This window comes from Gouania willdenowi, chromosome 7 (genome assembly GCF_900634775.1).
Source record: "Gouania willdenowi chromosome 7, fGouWil2.1, whole genome shotgun sequence".
NCBI classification, from domain to species: domain Eukaryota; kingdom Metazoa; phylum Chordata; class Actinopteri; order Blenniiformes; family Gobiesocidae; genus Gouania; species Gouania willdenowi.
In genome coordinates, this window is record NC_041050.1 from 17,410,124 (window position 1) to 17,427,639 (window position 17,516).

General features: G+C 38.6%; 2 protein-coding genes across 3 annotated transcripts in view; both read left to right on the forward strand.

Annotated features, from left to right (window-relative positions):
- The first annotated feature begins 4,038 nt into the window (after positions 1-4,038).
- On the forward strand, positions 4,039-11,009 carry LOC114467110 (E3 ubiquitin/ISG15 ligase TRIM25). The gene is made up of 4 exons (XM_028453165.1): positions 4,039-4,838; positions 6,709-6,848; positions 7,915-8,082; positions 9,768-11,009. The coding sequence occupies exons 1-4, from the start codon at positions 4,218-4,220 to the stop codon at positions 10,474-10,476; spliced, it is 1,638 nt and encodes a 545-aa protein (XP_028308966.1). The 5' UTR covers positions 4,039-4,217; the 3' UTR covers positions 10,477-11,009.
- A 1,876-nt stretch (positions 11,010-12,885) lies between these two features.
- Positions 12,886-17,516, forward strand: part of chchd6a (coiled-coil-helix-coiled-coil-helix domain containing 6a) — a 120,433-nt gene continuing 115,802 nt past the window's right edge. Inside the window, exons 1-3 of one of the 2 annotated variants that reach the window (XM_028453268.1) lie at positions 12,886-13,255; positions 15,861-15,945; positions 17,289-17,379. In XM_028453268.1, the coding sequence (XP_028309069.1) occupies positions 13,172-13,255; positions 15,861-15,945; positions 17,289-17,379 (260 nt within the window). In that variant the 5' untranslated portion in view covers positions 12,886-13,171. The remainder of the gene's footprint in view (positions 13,256-15,860; positions 15,946-17,288; positions 17,380-17,516) is intronic. The other variant, XM_028453269.1, reaches the window with a different exon arrangement.

A 17,516-nucleotide genomic window follows, 5' to 3' on the forward strand; every position in this document is an offset into this window, starting at 1 on the left:
CCTCGCAGGTCAACTATGTGATCACCTACATAGGAACAATTTATACAAGAGCTGTCAGTCTGGCTTTAGCACCCATCACAGCTCAGAGACTGTCTTAAGGTGCGTTCACACCGAACGCGACTGAAGTGATTGAAGCAACGCGATTACATCAAAATCAATGTAAATGACGCAATCCCAAGTTATTTCCCCTAAAGCGATGTGATGTGTGTAATTTGAGTTGAAAAATCGGAACTTTTTAAGCGACTTAAAGCGACAAATCCCTCGTCATTCACTGTCTCTAGAGCGGAGGCTGCAGCCCCTCCCACTTCAGCGCAGACGACTGCAGTGGAGGCTGTACAGGTTCCTCAATTTATCGGAAAACCACAGTAACTACTGATCATAACACATTCTGAGTGAACTCATCCTTTAATATCTTCGTAAGGTGATCATTTAAACCGTAGAAGCGAAGCAAGAAGGAAAAGAAGTCACACACACACACACACACACACACACACACACACACACACACACACACACACAGAGTTCCCTGGTGATCACGTCACTGGAGCGATGAAGAGATGGAGTGACCAAAAAGCACCGCTATGTGCAAGCGACACATCAGGGGCGATGGAAACTACTGCAGCGCTGCGGCCGCGTTCGGTGTGAACGCACCTTTAGTAAAAGTAGGTGGTATTGCACCTGCACTGATTTTACCTGCACCATTCCTCTGCTAATAATCAAAGAAAGTTGATGCTGCACAGATGATTAACATGTGGGAGGCTAAAATGCCAAAAAAAACATCCTTCGACTACATTCCTGCTTGTGTTGGTCAGCGGTAAGGTAACAATGGGCTCATTCGCTATGGCAATCCCATCGGATAGAAGCAGCATTAGGGGAAGGGGTGTGAGAGTTAGTTGAGCGTTATTTAAGCCATCAAGAAGAAATACACACTTATGAAAAGCAAAAAGAACTGGAGGTAAAGCAAACAAAATAATCAAGTTTGTTCTGAACATTTGGCTCACTGTAAACACAAATGTGTTAAAATGTTAACACTTGAGATAACAGACAGAAACCATTCCAAACCCCAACCCAAAAAACAACCAATACCAGTGACACCTACCACACACACCAGTGCAGCCGCAGCCAACGCCTTCCCTTTCGCTGCTTCACCACTCCTTCTAATGACTATCCGATACATTGATACACCAAGAACAACTCCATCTAATGAAATAGCTGATGATATGACACTGAACTGTTCAACCAAGAACAAAATAAAAATGTTATTTTTCCTCCCCACTTCTAATTTTTGCAGTCCCCAAAGACACATCAATGTCCACATTGTAGTTGTTGAGCTGGTCCAGTAATGATTTGTGTCCTGCTGTCTGCTCCAACGCCTGAAGCAGGAGGACTTTAGTTCCTCCCAGCAGCAAACCGCCTGGAACCACCAAGCCCAGCCCGAAGCAGAAGATGGCAAGAATATCCATAGGCCCTGCCGGTGGAAGAAGTGCACACATAGACATATGTTTGTTTCTTTAGACTAGCTAACTTTTATCACAGCGGAGTGACTAAAATATAATTATCTGGTCCAAGGACCCCATTATCAACATTTATGTGAGTGTTTAGAACAAAGATCAATCTGAGCATTGACACAGGAAAGAAGAAAGGTTTTATTTTTATTTTTTCTGTCAACTTGTTTTGTGTGTCTATGTTGTCTTTTTGTGTATTCTTGTTGGCATTCTTTCTCTCTCTCTCTCTCTCTCTCTCTCTTTTTTTTGTCTTTTTGGACTCATTTGTGTATTTTGGTGTTGTTTTTTCTGTCATGAATCATTTTGGGCCTGTACTACGAAGCTGGATTTCCTCTTATCACGCTAACTTCCGGGATTTATTTGCTGTGTGCTATACTACGACGCTGGATAACTGCTTACCGGGCTAAATCACAGTGGTAACTTAGGCTGAACGCCTAACCTGGTCGAGACCAGATTATGAAAAGACATTTATTCTATATTTATTATAGTCCTTGAATTAGCAATAGGCTACGATAAGTGCCCATTGATATCTTTGGGGATTGTTGCCACTCCCTGCAATAGGTGAAACTCATATAAAAAGCATTAGGAAGGAGGGACTCAAGGTAGGAAATAGAAAGGGTGGGGAAGAGTTCATTGTTTTAAAGTGAGAGTGAGATGTGAAGTTGTAGTTGTGCATATAATCAAGCCAGTCTGGTGACAAGCGTGAAGCTTAGGTGTAATGGTGGTGGCTGTGGACAGACGGAAGGAGTGAGTGGTAATACCTAGAAAGATATTTGGGATCAACGTGTCTAAGGTTTAGCCCAGTACGAGTTTTATCCCACAGCCCAAGGCGTGCCAGTGCATCGTAGACCAATGTATGTACAAAAACCGCTACTGTAAACCCAAGCGTTGCCTGATGCAGCCTGGCCAGCAGTGGAAAGTGGAAAACAGCCTTTGATTGATTGTATTGATCCATTAATGATATTGTAATAGATGGGTTAATTAAAGATAAAAGGGCTTGTTGGTCTATAAACTATCAAATATAGCTCTCATGAATGAAACCATCTTGAGGAAGAAACCTCCTTTCGGCCACAATTGGGCGATAACAGCCTTAACTGGTTGTGCGCGCTCCCGCGGACTGCATTCACTTTCTGGCAGCCGATCACTTTTTGGCACCACAACAGCTTTTACCCGGACTCGTCAAATTTGCAAGATGGCAGATCTTTAGTATGCTTCTATTTTCGTATCAATATATTGACCTACTTTTCCCCTGCTTTATTTCATTTGTCAATGTTCACACTGTTTCTACCCAAAACAATCCTCACACAGACACTGACAAACATGTTGATCGAATGAAAGGAGGTCAGTGATTCCATGCGGGTTGATGTTTTGTTTATCTCAGTATTGGAAGCCCTGTATTCTTAAATTAATGTGGTCCCATAAAACTAAATGCAATTGTTTGAAATGTGAAAACGAGAGTGATTTATAGATGTACCACTATTTTACTTCATTCTGCTTGTGTTTTTCTTTAACATGGACTCAGAATTCTGGACACTCAGATTCATGTAATTTTGGCAACAGTTGGGCTTCACCTCATTAAAAGTACAATAAATCCTAACACCTTATTAGATAAATTGACTATATCCCAGTCTGTATAAATGTATATGTATAAAAAATAAAAGGAAATATTTCACAACAAACACTGGATATTTGGGTTAGGGTCTTGTGGAGCGGGATTTTGTCATGGATTCAAAAAGTATACAGATGACCTTTAAATCTGAAGAGGGCAATCTATCAAAATCCACCCTTTCATTTTAAATTATTTGATAGAAGAATCAATAATAAGGGTCTCCTCTTCACAGCCAATAAGATTATTATTTTGATTTAGTTGCTACATGCCTACTACACTAACAGACTCTCTAGAGCACAGGGTCAAAGTAAAAGAGGACATTAGGTTATCCATCAATACATAAATTATTATCATTATTTTTATTAGAAACAAAAACAACGACAAAAACCCAGACATAAAGACTACAAATGCAGACAGCTATATATAAAATCAAGGCCAATGGAAAAAGACTTAAGGTCAAATTAGCAAAAGAAACCTCTGGATAAAAAGTTGGGACAATGAAGCAAAGAGACACAGACAAGAGATCAATGATGGAGATACTTGATTGATTTAAAAGGTGAAATTCAGGTGTCACAGCAGTGCTATAGTAAGGTGTTTAATGAGATGACAACAAAACAATAGCCCATTTCCACACAAATAGCCCAACCAAACAACACAACAAAGCCGAAAATCACCAAGGATTAAAATCAGTACTATGAAGAAGTCTTCGGAATAAGGTGCCGGCTCTTCTGCTTGCTTAATATCATGTTACACAGAAACCTTTTAATAACACTTACTCGAACCTTCAAACCAGAATACACTGCGTTTGCACTTGCATGTTTTTCCCATCAACATTAACCATCATGTGGGTGTGACTTATTGTCAGTACAGGTGACTGCAGGCTTTGTCTGAAAGAATGCTGTCCTACAGCTCCTGCAATTGTAATACTGCTAGCTCACCTGTGAGCTTGTGTCTAGATATACCTGATGCCAACTTTGGGAATCTCACTTGTATACTTGATGAGTTGGGAAGAATAGATGCAGTGCCATCCTTGGAAACTGTCAAGAGAAGCAGAATAAGCAACAGCAACAAACCACAGCTAGGATTTCTACAATCCTGAAATCATGCTTTCACCAAAACCAGAGGACTTGCTTGCCCATGAGTTGAGCTGCCCCATCTGCTTTCAGCTCTACTCTGATCCAGTGGCTCTTCCCTGTGGGCACAACTACTGCCGGGATTGCATCCACAAGGCTATGCAAGCGAACAGAAAAGGAGCTTCAACCTGCCCAGAGTGTCGCTCAGAGTTCCAGGGTGTGGAATGCCTTCAGAAAAACTTCAAACTGTGTGGCATCATTCAGAGTTACAAAGCCATCTCAACACCGCTGGACCTCAAGCAGGAGAAGGCTGAGCACAATATAGTCAAGGTCTCATGTGATTATTGCGTGGATGAGCCGGCACTGGCAGTGAAGACCTGCCTGACCTGTGATATGTCGCTGTGCTCCAGACATCTACAGAGGCACCAAGAGAAGAAGGGCTTCAGTTCACACAGTGTGGTGGAGCCAGTGGATGTGCTCGGGGGAAAGGGCTGTTCGATCCACGGGCAGCTACTGGAGTATTTCTGCTCCAACGACATGGCCTGTCTGTGTACCACGTGTATCTTAGAGGGCCATCACGAGAACCATGACGTGCTCACCTTGGGCATTGCAGAGGTGGAGATGAGACGAGCTCTGGAGAGCAACGTTAAGGTACAATTGTTGGTGTCACTGACAGTTCATTATGATAATATGCCATCATTGAGTTTATGTGGTTGGTGGTTAGCATGTCCGCCTCACAGCATAAAGGTCCTGGGTTCAAGCCCTGGTGTGGACATTTGGATCCTTTCTGTGTGGAGTTTGCATGTTTTTTCCCTGCTGTGTGAGTTTCCTCAAAGTACTCTGGCTTCCTCTCATAATCCAAAAACATGATTGTTAGGTGATTGGAGTCTCTAAATTGCCCATAGGAGTGAATGTGAGTGTGAGTGGTTGTTTGTCTGTCTGTGTGTTGTCATGTGATAGACTGGCGCCCTGTCCAGGAGCCAGGCACCGGCAGACTCCCACCACCCTGAAATAGGCCAAAGTGGGTCTGAAAATGGATGGATTCATTTAGGTTTTGTACAGTCAATAAAATGACTTTAAGCATTTGAAAATAACAACTGTTCAAGTGCATTCAATGGTAATACCAGATGACTACAACTACCATCCAGTCATATGTAGTCTGACATGTGATTACAAAATCTCTCCTGGTCAGTTCTGGTCAAACTGCCCTAAACAGAGAAGATACCATCATACTGATAGAATTTACCAAGATCTCTTCTCAAAGGCTCCGTCATTGTTATGACTAGCACTATCAGCAACATACAAAACCCTGATAGAACAGAACAACAGACAGATTCATTGGGACACACACACAGTGTTGGGAACGTTACTTTAAAAAAGTAATTAGTTATAGTTACTCGCTACTTGTTCCAAAAAGTAACTGCATTAGTAACTCAATTACTCTATAATAAAAGTAACTCATTACTAAGGAAAGTAACTATTTGCGTTACTGTTAAAAATATGTCAAAGAATTCAGATTTTGTAGATGCGTGTGTCGTTGTGAGGTGCTTCATTAAATTTGAGTTGCTTACAACTGATGTGGACAAAGTCTTCACTCCTGGATATAATGAACACTTCACATACACGTTCTTGCCTTTGACCACAATTATTTTAAAGTAGTGTTTGTGTCGTCACCTTAAAAATGACAACTTTTCATCAGACTGCTACACGCTCGCCATCTCTGCTGATTCATCCAATCTGCAGTGTGTGTGTCGCGTGTACTGGCACGTCGCCGCATTTATCGTTCAGTAACGATAACGCCGTTGTAACGGCGTAAAAAGTAATTAGTTAGATTACCCCGTTACTGAAAAACAAACGCCGTTACCTAACGCCGTTATTTTGAACGCCGTTATTCCAAACACTGTACACACATGGAAACCTTTGAATCCCAAACCGGTCTACTTTCAAAACCCTTTGACCAAATAAACCGTGTCCACATCTGACCAGCAACCCTAAAAGTTGACTCAGTCTCATTTCATTCAAAACTCCCACAACATAGTCTTTTGTTATGGAACTCGCAAAGTTAGCTATACAATTCTAATTGTAATATGTAATGTTGTTAATATATGCTTCATCGCACCAAAATATCTGCAATGTTATTTCGTTATTTGTTAATGTTACTGCCTCACAGTGCCGAGATTATCTCATTTCTGCTAGGATACGCTCCAGCAAACTCCCGTGACCCAGTAAACTTGCTGGTAAATGCTAGCCAAGCATCCAACTGTGTACCAAGTTCATTTAAAAATGACAAACAAAACCCTTAACAACCTTGAAAGAGATTGTTCTCAAGTTAATACTGAATCCATTTCTTCTGGGAATCAAAAATACAAACTTATAAAACATGATTTCATTTAATGAAGTTATAGCCCAGTGAGTCACTGGCATTGCTCTTTAATAACGTGTCAGTCCAGTTTGTCCACACTATACTCCCATTGTGTGTGAAACAACAAAAATTCTTGTCTGCTTCAACGGATGCTTTCAGGTGGTTACAGGAAGGCTGCAGATGACTGAGCAACTCCTGCAGAAGACCTTGGAGCACCAGGGAGGTTCTGAAGCTGTCGCTGATAAAGTGTACAAAAAGGCGGTTACTGTAATGGACAGTATGGCTGCACTAGTGGAAAGGTAACATTCTGTGAAGAGATTGACAAAAGGTCATGTGGCTTGGTCATGGACAAAGCTTTTCTGAAGTTTCGCCCATTGCATTGTGGTATTGGGAATTCCATAGATTAGAAGGAAGAAAAGGCGGCTCATACTGTCACATGCTTTATTGCTGCTTTTTGTTTTCAGTATTGAGCAGCTCAAAATTATGAATAAAGAATAAAGGGTGAAGCAAAGCCAGTGCTCAATATCAAGAAAAATAATAGATTATACACTGACCTTTGAAATAGTTTTACTAGTTTAGATTTTGCATAAATAATCTTTGGCAAATATGATCAATTCCTACTTTTTTGATGGGTGTAAGATGGGAGCAGGTATACTTTAATGAGACAAAGAGACACTGTAAGCGCTTTATGCTTATGCGCTTTTCTATGCGAGGCCACTACATAATGCAATTTTTTTGTTTTTATTCAGCAGCAGATCTAATTTCTCACAATGTTTCTTCCTAAAATAATTTCTGAAAGTATTAAAATGTAAAGCTGAGACCTCAAAACATTTTTAGGGCCACACAGAGCCCATTTTGACCTCAAGACAATTTTTGCCACCTTTATTAAAAAAGACACAACCCTCACCAGCAAATACTGCCCTCTGCTGGTATTTTTCAGCTACAACTATGTCCAGGTAGTTAGCCAGCAGCTGTTTTTCAATCTAAAAGCTGGATCTTCAAGGGTCTTAGCCCTGTTGTTCTCAACCGCCTTTGGTACTGTCTAATCCAAATTTGGGATTTTCCAGTCCATACTGATACAGTTGTGCCTCATCAATGTAAGCACATCCTGCCTGCATCTTACACCCTGCCATTATGTGCAGTAAATTAAAAAAAAATGCAATTACAAGTTGGAGAGACTTTTTTCATTTAATTGTCAAGTGCACTATATAGCATAACTCAATGTGCTTCATTTCTTCATTCATTTTCTTCCAAAAAGCTGATTTATTGTTTTGATACAGATTCATGCAAACAGCTTTCATAATTTTAAAGGGAAATCAAAATGGCTTTGTTGTGTTGTGTTGTGTTGTGTTGTGTTGTGTTTAGGTACAAAGAACGTCTTGAGCAGCTGCAGGAACAGGAGAGATTGCAGCACAGGCAAAGCCAGCAGTGCAGAGTGACTGCACTGGAACAACAGCAACAGCAGTTACTGGAGGTCCAGAAAGGTGCTACAGAGGCTTTGGCTGAGAAAGACTCCAAGGCTTTTATACAAGGGTACAGAACTAAGAAACTAGTCATGGTTAAAATCAAATATTGGTTAAAAATCCCCCCCAAAAAAACTTTGGATTTTTAGTAAACAGTTTCCAGGGTATAGACTTTATGCCTTGGAAAGGGGATTGAGATCAATATTCTCATTCTGGATCAGTGTAAAAAAATAGAAAACTCCCTCCTCTCATAATTGGAGAAATTTCAAAAATACATATCTCAGTTTGTAGTTGACCCATCTGCATGAAATGTGTTATGTTGTTAGTTATGTCTGGTTGGTTCCTCAAAAACAACACCAAGTTTCTTCTGGATTGGATCCAGAATGCACATTTCATCGTGATTTTTTGAAATAAAAATGTGGGTGCCCATACAATTGCACCTACTGTATCGTTATTAATGGGGAATTATCATGCTACCACGACCAAGATCACTTATCCAGATAACTGCCAATATCTGGCAAAGAGGTACTTAAGGGAAGTTTGCGCGATCTAAGTGCTCTTGTTGACAGAAGACTTCACATGCTGTTTACTATGGTGACATGATTGAATAACTCACAATTTCATTTTTTTTTTTTTAAACCTACATAATTGCTGGTTTAATCACATCATAAAACATTGTGAAGTTGATACTGTTTAGTTTTTAAAGAGTAACTAAACCCCAAAAATTTGGCTGCATCTAGGCTGGAATTTTGAAAAAAAAAAAAAAAAAAAATGCCTTGACACGCATTGATTCCTTGAAAGGTTTTTGCGGAAACGTGGTATCGGTCTCCGAGGCAGAAAGACCGAGTTAGCGGCTAAAGCTAATGCTTCACACAAGCTGAACATTCAGGTTTTTCCTGACTTTTCAAACTGTTTCACTTTTTGATCTGTCCATCTTGTGCACTTCCTTCAAATTTGTAAATTGAATTAGATAAATAGCTTAATAAAAAATAATCATAGACCTGGTGAATGTTGTACCTTGTAAATTTACCTCTTCAAAGTGAGAACTCATACTGTTTACAGTTGTTAAAACAACTACAGAAGTCAAAAAAGAAACTAAGAACAATAAAAGTAAATACAGAAAATACATAACAATCATAAGTTAAAAGCTTGGGAGAGGAGTGTGAAAGCAAGGGAGGTCTGTCACTTTGATATTGTTTCTCCCATTGGTTTAAAAAAGTGCCCAGATCAGCTGAAAGCCATTGTCCCCTCGAGTCCGAATATGTGCGTCGTTCCGGGGTAGAGTCCGAATTGCGCCCGCTGGAGACACTGGAAGTCGGGGGCTCAATGCTCACTTTAGTCGTGCTTCTCCCATCGGTTTTACAAAAGTGCTCGGATATGTGCATCATTCTGAGCGAGGGGACTGCCCTTACTTCCATACTGCTGCTGAGCTGCTCCCATCAGCTTTTAAAAGTGCTCGGATTGGCCGAAAGTGGCATAAGCGGAAGCCCTGGTCCCTCCTCGAGTTTGGATATGTGTAATATTAATAATATAAACACTTATAAAACACTAAAGATCTCTGGAATACAAAATAAACGCTGTTTGGTTGGAAATATCAATAAAGTACACGAGCTTGTTGATGTCTATATCCCTCTTGACCTATGACTCCCCCGAAAAAAGTTGTTTTAGGATTTAGTTTCTCTTCAACTTAAACAAAGATGAATCAATACTGTATATCAATAAATTATCATTAAGTAACCATTCTCCCCTCTCCAGGTTCATGATGATTGAAAAAAAGCTGAGGGACAACGTCACTGGAAACATTGCCCCTCAAGTCCCCGCAAATGCTCCACTAAACACCAAGACTCTCCAAGCAGGACTGAAGACTCAGGATTTCCGCTCAGAAATGACCCGCCTTATGGAGTCTCTCCATGTTCTCCTCAACCCTCTGGAGCTTACCTTTAATGTCTGCACTGCACACCCTTCCTTGGTCGTGTCCAACGACTGGCGCACAGTCAAGTACAACCCCGTCAAGCAGCTTTATATAGAACATTCAGAACGCTTTACAAGTGCACCACAGATTCTGTGCCACCAGAGTTTCACCAGTGGGGAGCATATTTGGGTGGTAGAAGTCGGACCAACCACCATGTGGTCACTCGGGTTGTGCTATAAGAGCATCCCTCGCCGTGGTGACCACAGTCGTTTGGGACACAACTCTGTGTCTTGGAGGCTACAGTGGAAAAACCACAAGCTGACAGTGTGTCAGTCCTCGAGCAACATCGCTATAGGGAAGGTAACAGTCCAGCCAATCAGGATTGAGATTGCTTTGGACTATGAGGGAGGTACGCTGATGTTCCACAGTATTAAAGGCCACAGAGAGCACTTGCACACATTCAAGACTGTTTTTAAAGAGCGAGTTTACCCAGCATTCAGCATCCTTTCCAACAATTCTGAGTCGTGGATCACTTTTCAAAGTGGGATGTAAACACGGCTGTAATATGTCAAATGTAGAGATAAATATTAGTGAAAAACAAAATTGATTTGAGCCAAATTTTAGTATATCAAGAATATGTAATGATGTCAGATTGTTGTGAGGTGTTTGTTACAATATTTAAAATAATAACCAAGCAAACTGTTAGATTTGCTTTCTACCACATGTGTGCAAATCATCTGATAACCTGTAGGTCAACCTAGTCAGGTGTGTTACATCGAGGATGCATTGAGGTAAACAGAAAAGTGGTCCTCCGTCACTTTTTTTTCCTGTCAACTCTTCATAAAAGACAAAAAAAAAATCTCAACAAAATGTTTTTCATTCAAGTTTGGTTATTGGTTTCTTTGAAAATCTGTGGGGAAAAAACTTTGACATTTCTATTGTATTGTGTTTATTTGATTTTGTACAGTCGAGAACAGATTAGTATAAAGTTGATTACGTTTAATCTCTGGTATTTTGTGCCTAGGAATTATGTAGGGTTGTGAGAATAATGCTTTACAAAATAACATTGAATGGTGATGTACGTATAAACTTCTAATACTTTCATACTGCATATATTGTAGTATTATGCTTGTGATGTGTATTTCATTGAATCTGGGAATTTGGAGGGAATGAAATATCTAGAACTGAGTTATATGGGGTTTTATTCAGTGAAACATGTTTTTGCTTTTCTACTTTGAATTAAATAATCTATTCCGGGGGTCACCAACCAGGTAGCCCGCTTGGACCATGTAAGCTGCCCTCAAGAGCTCTAGTCACTAGGGATGTAACGATTCACTCAACTCCCGATACGATTCGATTCACGATACTGGGTTCACGATACGATTCTCTCACGATTTATTTTACAAAATGGGACTGTAGACAAATTTTTTTTTTTGGGAAAAAAACTAGAAAATGCTGTACTATTTACCTTTTATTTTTCATTGTCAAAAGAATTCCTTGATAAACTATTCAAAACAATGCAATTTAACTAAAAAGAAATCTTGAATGAAATAAAGGAATAATACAAATGAAAATGAAGCCTATTAATTTAAATTCTGGTTCTATAATAAACAATGCAAAACTGTATAATAGTTATTTTTCTTTTAAAAGTGCAACTGAAAATGTATTGTGTGCCTTAACAATTGGACTTAAAAAAAAAAAAAAAAAAACCGTGATTACACTGATTTACATCATATTTGTTTGGACCAGCAGAGGGCGCTGGTAACACAGTGGTCGGTTGGCATGCAGATATCTTGCAGTGAAGAAGAGAAGCTATTCTAGCAGACAGAGCTAATAGAAAAGCGTGACTTTTACAGATATTCAAGTAATATTACAGATATTCTTTCGGTGCTAAATGGGTAATGAATCATTTATTAACATATTTAAGAGTAGAAGGCGGCCAGAAAGAAAGTATTAGCAGACTCCGCCCGCCACCTACACTTGTGGATAACGCTCTCTGCTGGTTAAAAAAAGTACTGCGATTCAATTTTCAGAAAATCGATGTCAACCGTGATACCTATGAATCGATTTTTAACTGCCTTACGATTAATCGTTACATCCCTACTAGTCACCAATGAGCTACATCTGAAATCTGATTTACTTTCTTGGATTCCAACTCACAAAGAGAAATACTGATGACAGATGGAGTCAGAGCCTTAGTAGAGTTAAATACTGCTGTCTTGTCAAAAAAGTTTGGTTAGTCAATGCAAAATTTTGTCAAATGTGTTCAACGATTGCTGAGAGAATTTTAAAGATGCTGCATATTTAGTGTTTGAATTGTGATCGAATATGTTGTTCAAAAAAAATATAATAACAATAATAATAAAATACAATAACTTCAAAGTTGATTTTTTGTGAAATATTACACAATTCGTAAATTGTGCAAACAATTCACATGTTTTATGAAACGTTAAAAGTTGTTTGTTAGTAGCTAGTAAAATAGATATGATAATTTTCCATTGAATGCATTGAAAATGAAACAATTGCATTCATTAGGAGAAATAAAGTGTTTCATGTTGAAACTGACACATTTCCTACCTTTGTAAATTACTGCTTGTCTTCTTTCATTATCTTAGCCTCTAAATAAAGTGAAACCGTGAACATGTTGTATTTATAAAGTGCATTTCAAAGCGGTAGCCCTTCGGAGTATTCAGTACTTATGGAGTAGCTTACAGTTTCAGAAAGGTTGGTGACCCTGACCTATTCTATTTTGTTAAATTTGGTCCACAGCCTGACTTGGAGGCGTCTGAATTAAAGCATGTGCATGAGCTGTGCTTTTATTTTGGCAGGACAATTATGACGACGATGATGATGTGAATATATGACGTCATTGTGGCGTTGTGAGCCCAGAATGTGATTGGCTCTTTGCTTTTCATTCATTAAAGGGCTCGAGTATCTTTCTTGGGTTGCCATGTTTGTATAAAAACGGTAATATTAGGAACTTACATTGCTGAATTTTAATTAATAAAATACTCAATTAGAACAGCCATAGTTTAAGTGAATTAGATGATTATCAATTATTATATTGCATTATATATTCTTCTGAGCTCCTCTTGAAACGGGGATATTTTCGAGATATGGCAACCTACACTTAATCTCTCTCATTCTGTCCATGGCCAGGACATTGACAGTTTCTTGTTATTAGCTTTGTCACTCACTGCACATACGGACCGGTCATCGATAACACAGACTTTGTACATCCGGAGACATGGGCTCAGGAGAGAGTACTACAAGAAAGGTATCCTTTGGCGTGGACGACGAGGACAGAGTCAGAATCCTACGTGGAATAAAGGTATGCTAATTAAGCTAGCGTTTTATAAGACACACTAACATTACTAAAATGTGATAAAACTGACTGTATGCTGGCCTGTTGCTACTGTAGACAGATATAGCAGTAAAAATGTTAATGATAGTATGTTAGTGATGCGGCTGCTGATGAGAGGAACACCGCAGGGGGATGCAGAGCTTCGGGAACAGGTTGAAGGATAAACTACAGTGCAGCCAGTTTCCTGGCGCCGAGCTTCGACCACAATATGGTGAATTTATGAGCGTGTCTATTCCTTAACACGCAAGACAATGTTTGTGGTACACATTTGCGGAATATAGTGATATGAAGAGTATGTAGTAAAGAACGGCTTACATATTATTTACACAGCATTCAAAATTCGTCCATATATCCACAATATACTGTCACAATTTGAGACGAGCTAGCAGCAATAGCGTCCATTGGTCCCGTTCACAGAATGATGGAAAATTCAATATTTTGAGTTTACTACAACCCATTAGATATATTAATGCAGCTGCACCGTGTTTGCCTAAATGAACAATATAACTAATGTTCTATTTTGTATTTAAACCTGATAATGTTTCTCTTAAGACAGTTCGCTATAAATACATAAAGTTTTAAACGAGGTTCTGCTGTGTTGTCGTTTCACTGACAGTGGTGCCTTCACGACCAGTTGTAAAAGTCGTAATCTAATGTTTTCCTCCACGAAATTACAAAATACGTTCCATACAAACATTACAAAAGTATCTATTTTACACATTAGATGTAAGTCTAATATCAAATGACATTGCTATTAAGCGTTTCGAATCCATTATTAAGCATAAATGATTTTAAACTAGAACTATTTTTAAGAGAGTATGAAATGGAAATAATGTGCCTGAGTTAAAGTTATTCTTCATTACATGTATGGCAATTGTTTGTTTGTTTTTTTGTTTTTTTTACATTTTTAAAAAAAATAGTTTTAACCATGTAAGCTTTATTCTGGATTTTTATTTCACTTTGTTTAACAGTTGTGTGTCTGTGAGGGGGTTTGCCCTCCAGCAACTTTACATTAGTGATGCAGATATATGATTGTTTTTCTAAATTCAATGAAGGGATTGTTTTACAGTATATACACAGTAGAATTAATAGTCATTCACATGCTTAGTGAAACCTATTGCTCACCACTGTCAAGTTTCCAACAGAAAGTAAAGGCATCTAAGGTCGTTTTAAAGTAAACTTGAAATACGGAAGAGCTAAGAAATGTAATCTTGAGTAGCTCTCACACCACTTTGCAGCATTTTAGTAATGTTTTTAACGATTAAAGAATACTAAATGCTGCTCATTTTGCTATTTTTAAAGTTGCATTCCAATGTTGTGACTCAGTAACTATGAGTCAGTGGAACATGGGATGTTCTGTGTTTTTTTTTTTTTTAATGTTGCTATGTTGTGAAAACTGGGTATTTGTGTGTTAGCCTGGTGATGCACTGGGAACTGGTTTTGGGCTGTTTCCAGCCTTTCACCTTGAAGCTAGTGACCAGCACTCCACGACCTTGACAAGGACGTGCGTGTAGTGGAGATGGATGAATGCTTGACTTTACACATGAACACAGACACTAATGTACAACATGTTCTTATATAATTTTCAACTGTTAAATGCTTTCTGTTGCACTTTTTAAACATGTAAAGCACATTGAATTGCTTTGTGTATGAATTGCGCTATACACATAAATTTGCCTTGCATAAACATGAGAATATTAGACAATAGGGGTGGGAACCTCTGGGTTCCTCACGATACGATACGCGATACAAAGCTCATGATAACGATTATCTCATGATATGACGATACCGCGATTATCGATATATTGGTCAGAAATCAATCTGCAATAATCTATGACATAACAAGAAAAAAATGATTAAATAAATTGAAAAAGTGTCCTATGAACAGTGACACTATTTTAGTGCAACATTTCTGCAAATAAGTCTCAACATACCAATGTAAACGAATAAGTATCTCCAATAGTGCTTTCTGTAAACAAAAAAGAGGGTCTTTCTTACTAGTGACACCATTATAGTGCAATGTTCCAGTAAACAATATATTGGTTCCTTCAACAAACAGTGACAAAATTCCTGTGAAGACCTAGCTGCACATTTTAGTGAAAAAGCAGAAAAGGTTTTCAAAATAATAAAATACATCTTAAAAAAAAAAATACATATATAATTTTTAAAATCAATACTTAGCGCGAGCATATCGATAATCGATCGCAATATATGGCCGTATCGAGGTATTGTCACACTCCTATTAGACAATTGAATAGAATTAATACAATTTATTAGAAGACCCTGAAAAATAACCTCAATAAATCCAATAAAAAACAATATATATTAGATGCAGACATTTATAACCAACACTATTTTTGTTTTGTTCATATCCAGTATCAATATCAGATCTTCACCACTGAATCAAAGCTAAAATGCTGCTTTTGTGTTGTTTGTGTTGTGCAGAGGTCAGTCAGTTCCTGTTTTTTTTAAAAGGGAATCTTATTTTAAAAGAGGTTCCTTTGTACGTCTTTGCTGACTGCAGCCTTTTTTTTGTGATTTCCTCTCATATGTTCTCTATCCTTGTGTCCAGCTGTCAGAAGATGTTCTGCAGAGAATGAGAGGAGTGGCCAACATCGCCCCTGGATCATCATCATCAAGCTCACAAAAAGACACAGGTATTACTCATCCTCATGGTTCCCATCCATTTCTTTTTGGTGGAATTGTTTTCATCGTTTAGTAATGATTTCATGGAAATATTTGAAATCAATATTTACACTATTTCAATTATTTATTCATTAAAACTGAGTTGGATTGAGAGAAGAGTTTATATATTTTTAAAAAGTATTAAAAAAAAAAAAAAAAATTAAAAAAAATTTCAGCATGGCATAACCAAATCTCTGAGAGTGTTATTTACATCTACGGACTGTGATCGTCTCAATCAGTCTGCCTTCGAGTAACACAGCACTGTCCAATTTAATGATAAACAAAAAGCTAATGTAGTGGTGATGTCAGGGAGGAAAATATAATTTTCATTACAAATGTACTGCTTTTTAACACAAAAATGTATAAATTTTTTCCACTCTGCACAAGCTGTCAAAGGTCAACACTACATGAAGTGCAATCTTTTAAGACAGCAATGCATGTTTTGTTATTGCACTTAAAGAAATGAATTTATTTTATTGCATAATTGTGACCATCACCAGCCCTCTCTAAGGAAGGGTAAGAAACACTTTATTAAAGGGAATATATAAAAAGAGAGGGCAGTGTTACACCTAGATGAGGGGGAAGGGAACAGGAAAGAGGAAGTCAGGGTAGGAAAATGGAAGGGGTGGGAAAGAGTCGACTGTTTTAAGGTTAGGGTGAAATGTGATGTTATAGTTGTGTGCATATTGTGCTTATTGTGATTGATTTCCTTTACTAATAATTAAGTATTTTAGTTAATAAAACCCCGGAAGATAAATGCGGTCACCTCCTCCAGCTCCAATCACAGGATTTAGAGAAAGTTGGGTTGAGCAGAGCCCATGAAGGAGTCTCCTCATTGGCTGCTGCAATATATAGTGAAGCGCATGCACGGTGCTAACTTATTCTTAGTCTTGGACTAACTTTGGATGCGCAAGTGGCTGTTTTCCTTCCAGACGGGTAATCTAATGTTCCATTTTCCTACATTTTGTGTGCATCCTTTTGCGTGGTGACGTGTTTTACCGGTAGTGCACGTTCAGCTCTCATGCGCGATTTTGTGCACTTCCGTGAGAGGAGGAGACTGGGAGGGATTATCAGATAATCAACCATTTATTTACGGTTTGAATTCAGCCATGCCCCTCTGTCATGGTTCAAGAATCAGGTAGTGCAGCTTTAACCAATTCCAAATTTGAAATAAAAACACAAGAACTTAAGACTTTGTGGTTTGGACCCTTGACAGCTGAGGATGATATGTCTCACTAGAAAGCCAAATAAAACTTTTTTTTTTCATTGAAACCCATGTTCATTGATTGTTCCGGATCATTCCGTCTTTCCTCAGGTACCTCCAGCCACGCCAGCTGTGGATCTCCACCTCAGCAGAGCTGCAACTTTGGCAAACCAACCACAGACACCAAGAAGGAGCAGAGGAGGTGGGCTATCAGCCAAAACACTTCATTCTTTTTTAGAGAACCTGATACCACTTTCTCTTTTACTTTAAGTCAAGTTTTGGATGATTAAAGGATCTGTTGCCTTAGTAATGTTGGCTTGTGACTTGCTGTAGTTGCTT

Excerpts from the sequence above, each read along its gene's own strand:
- LOC114467110 (XM_028453165.1), top strand. The coding sequence starts at position 4,218 with ATGCTTTCACCAAAACCAGAGGACTTGCTTGCCCATGAGTTGAGCTGC. Across the intron at positions 4,839-6,708 it reads CTCTGGAGAGCAACGTTAAG|GTGGTTACAGGAAGGCTGCA; the intron begins GTACAATTGTTG and ends GGATGCTTTCAG. Across the intron at positions 8,083-9,767 it reads TCCAAGGCTTTTATACAAGG|GTTCATGATGATTGAAAAAA; the intron begins GTACAGAACTAA and ends TCCCCTCTCCAG.